We start from the raw sequence: 6,207 nt of genomic DNA on the forward strand, positions 1-6,207 counted from the left end.
CTATAAATACTCCTCAACATTCATTGAGGAAGGAATCCAATCCAAAAATACACAACTTAACCTAAATACACTATTCATCCGGTATAATCTTCCTTATCTCTCTACAATATATTCCTAGCCAATTAGCATACAACATATACGTTTACGTTTCGACCAAGGCGTCGGAGTGAGTACGCTTGGCACAAAGCCAAGCCCTCAGTTCGTTCATTGTTGCAGGAGAGGCCGAGAGGGACGAATAAGACCAAAGGAGAATCTAACTCAAGACATCATTCTACAAGCCACGGGTGGTGACGATACTTGCTCTGGAATTACACCCGGAACAATAGCAAAAACAAGCCCTCCGGAGATACACAAGGCATATTATGCACAATTTAAAAGAGATTTTACGTTATTTCTAAGGTCACGTTCAAGGGAAATGATCTCTGCTGGTGGCATGGTCATCGTACTCAATGGCAGCATCAAAAGTGATGAACCCGACTCGATCATCGGAGTTGCTTGGCTCTACCCTCCAGGACATGGTTTTAGAGGTAATTAATTAATTAATTAACTTGCATCTCTTGTTGTAGATAAATTCTTGATATTCGAAAATCACAATTTGGAAAGAAATTAACCCTTGTGAGTTATGATCACCAGGGTGTGATTGTACAGGAAAAACTGGACAAGTTCAACATGCCCGTCTATACTCCAACAGTCGAGGAGGTAAGAAAACTAGTCGAGACTGAAGGATCATTTGCTCTCAACAAACTTGAAACATTTACGAGTGGTGGAGCCTAGATACTGTCAAAACCTCGAAACTCAAGCCAAGTTTGTAGCTAAGTCCATAAGAAAAGTGGTAGAACCTTTGCTTGAAACTACATTTACCCATGCAGTCATTGATGATTTGTTTCTATTGTTCGAAATACGTGTTAAGGAACGAATTGCTCGAAAAAGAGGTGAAAACCTTAATATTGTGCTATCAATGATGAAGAAAGAGTAAAACTTTTTTCTTTAAGAAGTCAATCTCAAGGCAAAACCATAATCCTATATAGAAATCGATAGATCATAATATAACGGAATTTTTAATGATAATCTATTTCGAAACAAATGTGATTAACACGCTTTGTTTTCAATTCGTTCATAAATAAGAACTCCTCTAAAAACGACCATTGTTAATGCTCTAATTAGACCTGTCAAACGGGTCGGGTCCCGGGTCGGGTCAGAATACAGGTCGGGTTGAATACAGGTCAGGTCAGATACGAGTCGGGTTATATGGGTCACGGGTCGGGTTAGGGTCAGAATACGGGTCAAGAAATAATTTCTAACGTCTTTTTTAAACGATTTTTTTAATTAAAAAAAGGGTTATTTAATGAGAATACTCCAAACTATTGTGATGCTTCTCAAAATACTACAAACTGTAATTTAACTACCAATATATCCAACTATTTAAAATTAATATTTTAATCATATTCAACGTTTACATTAATTATATTGACATAATTATTAAAATAAAGTTTTTTTAATAATTATTTTATTATTAAATATTATAAAAGTTATATAAAATTAACTTTTTAGTTGTTTTTGTAATTTTAAGTAATAAAAAATATTTTTTTAACTATTTTTTCAAATATAATATAGAAATATTAATATTTTAATAAAATTCTTGATTTACCTTTGACCCAACGAGTCGACCCGTTCGGGTCGGGTCTCGACCCTAAAATAACGGGTCATTTTGGGTTCGGGTCAAACGGGTCGCGGGTCGAAAAAACCGGGTCTGTAACCCTAAAAACGGGTCAGGCGGGTCGGGTCGGGTTTTGACAAGTCTAGCTCTAATGGATACAGATATGGGACTACAAATTTTGGACCCTTCAAAGCCGGATTTGACATGTATATAGGTTGAACCTCATAGATTTGGCAATTGGTCTCCCTTGTGACGGGTTACCATTTGTGGCGGATATTTTGTGAGATAAAATGGTAACAAAATGGGTTAGTGGAGAAAGGGGACCACATAAATAGTGTTGCAGAGAGAGAAAAAGTGGGTACATTGTGAGGTAAAATGGTATCCGTCACAAGCTTGTGACGGATATGTCATGTCTTCAATGAGAATTTGTGTAGATTTGGATCTTTATTCAACATGATCCAGACTTATCGAATTTTACATTCTCTTATATATGCTCTTTTTACATGCTTTACGGATGAAGATATTTGCAAACTTATAATGAAGTTTCAAAGTGAATATTTTTTTTTGGCACGTAAGAGGGGAAAAGGCTCGAAAAATGCAAATAGACTAAAGTAGGACTAAACGAGGGAAAGCAGCTCCTAGTAAATCTTCACGAAGAATCGAACGAAGACCGTTATGAGACGAATCGAGTATTGTAGTAGTAGTAGTAGTAACAAATCAGGTATGAATAATTATTTTTTATACATAATATGATCTTTATTCAACAATACAACAGCATTACATATTGTATCTCGCAATAAATAGTACAAATATTATCAATGAAAAATCTATTTTACAGATAACCATAGAAATTTTATTACACACACTGTAATTTTTAAAGTAAAGGCGGCCGGAACGAAGTTTCAGTCTTTCTTGGTCACCGATAGCACAATGTTAAAGAATTCACCGGTTTTTTTAGCAATTCGTTCCTTAACACGTGTTTCGGACATTAGAAACAAATCGTCCATAACAGCATGACCAAATGCAGTTGTAATTAAAGGTTCTACCACTGCTCTTATGGTCTTGGCTACAAACTTAGCTTGAGTTTCGAGGGTTTGAGAGGTATCTACGCTCCAGTCAGTTGTAAACGTTTCAAGTTTGTTAAGAGCAAACGATTCTTCAGCCTCGACTAATTTTCTTACCTCCTCAACTGTTGGAGTATAGAGCGGCATGTTGAACTCGTCCACTTTTTCCTGCTCAATCACACCCTGTTGATAACTCGAAGGGTTAAATTTCTTTTCTAACTCGTCTTTCATATTATATCAAATATTCGTCTACAACTCTACAACAATAGATCAATGCCAAGTTAATTAATCACCTTTAAAACCATATCTTGGAGGATAGGGCCAACCAACTCCAGCATCGAGTCAGGGTCATCACTATTGATGCTACCAGTGAGAACCACGACCATACCACCACCAGAGACCATTTCCCTTGAACGTGACCTTAAAAACAACGTGAAATCACTTTCAAATTGTGCATAATATGCCTTGTGTATCTCTGGAGGACTTGATTTTGCTAAGACTATGTTCCCCTTGTTCAATGCTTCGCCATTTTCGCTCACCAATCCTTTTGGTACCTGTCATCTCAATTAACATTACTTCACCGAACAAATCTTGGCATAATAATTAAGACGTGCCCGTTTATTTTGTACACTAAGACCGAGGTTCTAGTTCCACTACCCCTATTATGTACCTTTTTGCTCATTTAATTTGACACAAAAAATAAAACAACTTTCGATTTTAATATATGCATCTTTTAAGAATGGAAAGTTGTTCATGGATCGTCCGGTCCATTAACCCAGCCCATCTAACCCACAAAATAAGCAGGTACGGACAAAACATTTTATGAAAATTACAAAGGCCCAATCCACTAATCCATCCCAAACTTGCTAACCCGCTTTTACTTTGGTTGAAAATTTAACGCTAGCCTGATGACCCAATCCCGCATTTGTTTACCTGAGAAAGCCAGTGAAGACTGTTTGATGAGTGAACAAAATGAAGAAATTTGTCAGGGAAAACTCGTCCATAAAACGACTTGGGTATTCCCGACACAAAACAAGGTCTGAAACCGCTTCCTTTAGCTTCTTGCAAGCCCTGGTTGAAATTCGGAAGCAAGTTAAACAAGGTATTGAAATCATTCCCGGGTAGATCGTTTAAGAACACTCCGAATTGAGGACATTGACAGTTTATACTCCGGCTAGCCTCGTCAATTACGTCAATGATTTTCGAGACTAGTAGCAAAGAATTTGGTCCTGAAGAACAACCCATTTCGGCCATCATAAGGCACTCTGGCCTTAAGGTGTCATAGACTTTCCTTGCGCTTTCTACAATTATCGGTCCAGCCTGTGATGATATTGTTCTCTGTTACAAAGCATGCAAAAGTTTAAGATTTCAGGGTGCAATGTAAAATAATCGAAGAAATACAGTAAGATGACGAAGGACGGAATAGTAGACCTGCAATAGAGAGTTCCTTGCATAGCTAGTGTGGTCGACACCTTTCTTCATATGAAAAACCTTTTCGACTTCCATTTCTTGTGTATTTTTCCTTTCTCCTACGCTTGCATCGCCTTGCATGTTGTATATTACTATTTTGTTTGGTGCCAATTGAAAAGAAAGGACTCCATTATATAGGAGCAATATTTACTATTACACTCAGTGGCGAATCCACGTTGTGGATTGGGGTGTCATAAGACACCGGAAACTTTGAAAAAAAATTGTACTGCATTCATAGGTTTTGATGAAGGGCGCCGTAGAAAAGGTTGTTGGACACCATAAAACTTGGCACTTGTCCTTCACTCCCTAAGATTTATCGAAATAAAATGTATTGAATTGTATTCCCTTGTGAGTACACAAACTCACATGTACTACTTTTTGTCTTGTCATTAGTTTATAAAGTCTATTATCTATACTCTGTTACCTTATAGGTTCGGGTCATTATCGGGTCAAATGATGTATCGGTTCGGGTCATTATCGGGTCCGGTAACTTAATCGCATTACTACAATTTTTTACCACTAAATTTAGTTTTTAACCAATTATTTGGTTTAATTATTTCATTACTAAGTCAAACATATCAATCTAAGCTAAATACAAAATCAATTTCATCTTGATCAAAATTAAGCTTAATAATTTTCGGGTCATCAATTTAATCGGGTCAGCATCGGGTCGGGTCAATATCGGATCGGGTCTGGGTCAGGTTCGGGCCGCTGATGATCGGGTCGTGTCGGGTTATGGGTCGTCATCGGGTCGGGTCGATTTCGGGTCGCCCCATCGGCATTTGAAAATTTGAAATTTTTAGATAAAATTTTTGAATTTTTTCGAGATTCCCTTATAATATTACCCTTCCGCCCCGTTGAAAATTTTCGCCCCGCTGACTTAAAATCCTCGCTCCGCCACTGTTTGTGTTGTCCAAATTTATTTATATGGTGGAGTATTGTGTTTCATTAATTTTTGTGTCAAAATGAAATGGGAAGTTTATTGTGAAAAGGAGGGAGTATTATTTATCACTAAACTTTATATGTTAAGTCATTCTCTAATATATAATAACAACACTAATAAAATATTTAAATATTTATAATTTTTAGATTTATACTAAATTTGTTTTATTTTAATCAAATGATTATAATTTAGAGTTTAGAAAATATTATAGAGATTAAAATATTATATATTAATGAAAGAAACACTTGTTTTCTTATTTAACTGGATTCTTTTTGGGGGAAAAATTTTGAAAATTTTATTGTTCTTTTTAGTAATGACCTAATTCATTATTGTGAAGATGGTCGTTTCAATGTAATCGATGCTCTAATAAGTATTTTTATATTTAAACACACGTTATTATTACATCTACCTTCAAATATAACATCACAAATTATAATTAACCTAATTTTCAAATATTTTATTGATAAATAATTATATTAAAATTTTAAAATTATTGGTAGTCTTGAACAAGACTCACCCAAGACTACCAATAATTTACCCTAAAGTTTTAAGTCACAATGAGCCATACGGTAACAAGGTAAATACTCTCCGTATAACATAGGGGGACTGGAATTAGAACCCCAAACTCGCAATACTTGAGTTTTAACTATTAGGCCATGAACTTCGCTGACGTTTTGTTAATTGAAATGCCGGGTACCAAGAGGATTGGTGAACGAAAATGGAGAACCATTGAACAAAGAGAACATATACATAGCGAAAACAAGCCCTCCAGAGATACACAAAGCATATTATGCACAATTTATAAAAGATTTCATGTTGTTTTTAGAGTTACGTTCGAGGGAAATGGTCTCACAAGGTGGTATGATCTTGGTACTACTAGGTAGCTTCAATAGTGATAACCCTGACACGATATACGATACGACTATACGAGTTACTTGGCTCGACCCTCCAGGACATGGTTTTAAAGGTGAGAGAACCTTTGCTTGAGACTACATTATTTAGCCCTGCAGTCATGGATGATTTGTTTCTATTGTTCGAAATACGTGTTAAGGAACGAATTACTCGGAAAAAAG

The 6,207-nt window shown here is 36.0% G+C and overlaps 1 protein-coding gene across 1 annotated transcript; it reads right to left on the minus strand.

Moving 5' to 3' along the window:
* Window positions 1–2,391: 2,391 nt before the first annotated feature.
* LOC141648552 (S-adenosyl-L-methionine:benzoic acid/salicylic acid carboxyl methyltransferase 3-like) lies at window positions 2,392–4,306 on the minus strand. The gene is made up of 4 exons (XM_074457277.1): window positions 4,153–4,306; window positions 3,655–4,059; window positions 3,015–3,275; window positions 2,392–2,904 (listed from the first exon to the last, which is right to left on the minus strand). Exons 1-4 carry the CDS (start codon window positions 4,270–4,272, stop codon window positions 2,560–2,562), a joined length of 1,131 nt encoding a protein of 376 aa, XP_074313378.1. The 5' UTR covers window positions 4,273–4,306; the 3' UTR covers window positions 2,392–2,559.
* Between the last annotated feature and the right edge of the window lie 1,901 nt (window positions 4,307–6,207).

This window comes from Silene latifolia, chromosome 3 (assembly GCF_048544455.1).
Source record: "Silene latifolia isolate original U9 population chromosome 3, ASM4854445v1, whole genome shotgun sequence".
Classification (NCBI taxonomy): domain Eukaryota; kingdom Viridiplantae; phylum Streptophyta; class Magnoliopsida; order Caryophyllales; family Caryophyllaceae; genus Silene; species Silene latifolia.

Bases quoted from the DNA above. Each gene is read 5' to 3' on its own strand.
- LOC141648552 (XM_074457277.1), bottom strand. From the start codon at position 4,272: ATGCAAGGCGATGCAAGCGTAGGAGAAAGGAAAAATACACAAGAAATG. The intron at 3,276-3,654 runs GTAAACAAATGC...TTGAGATGACAG, and splicing joins GTCTTCACTGGCTTTCTCAG to GTACCAAAAGGATTGGTGAG. The intron at 2,905-3,014 runs GTGATTAATTAA...AGTTATCAACAG, and splicing joins TCCAAGATATGGTTTTAAAG to GGTGTGATTGAGCAGGAAAA.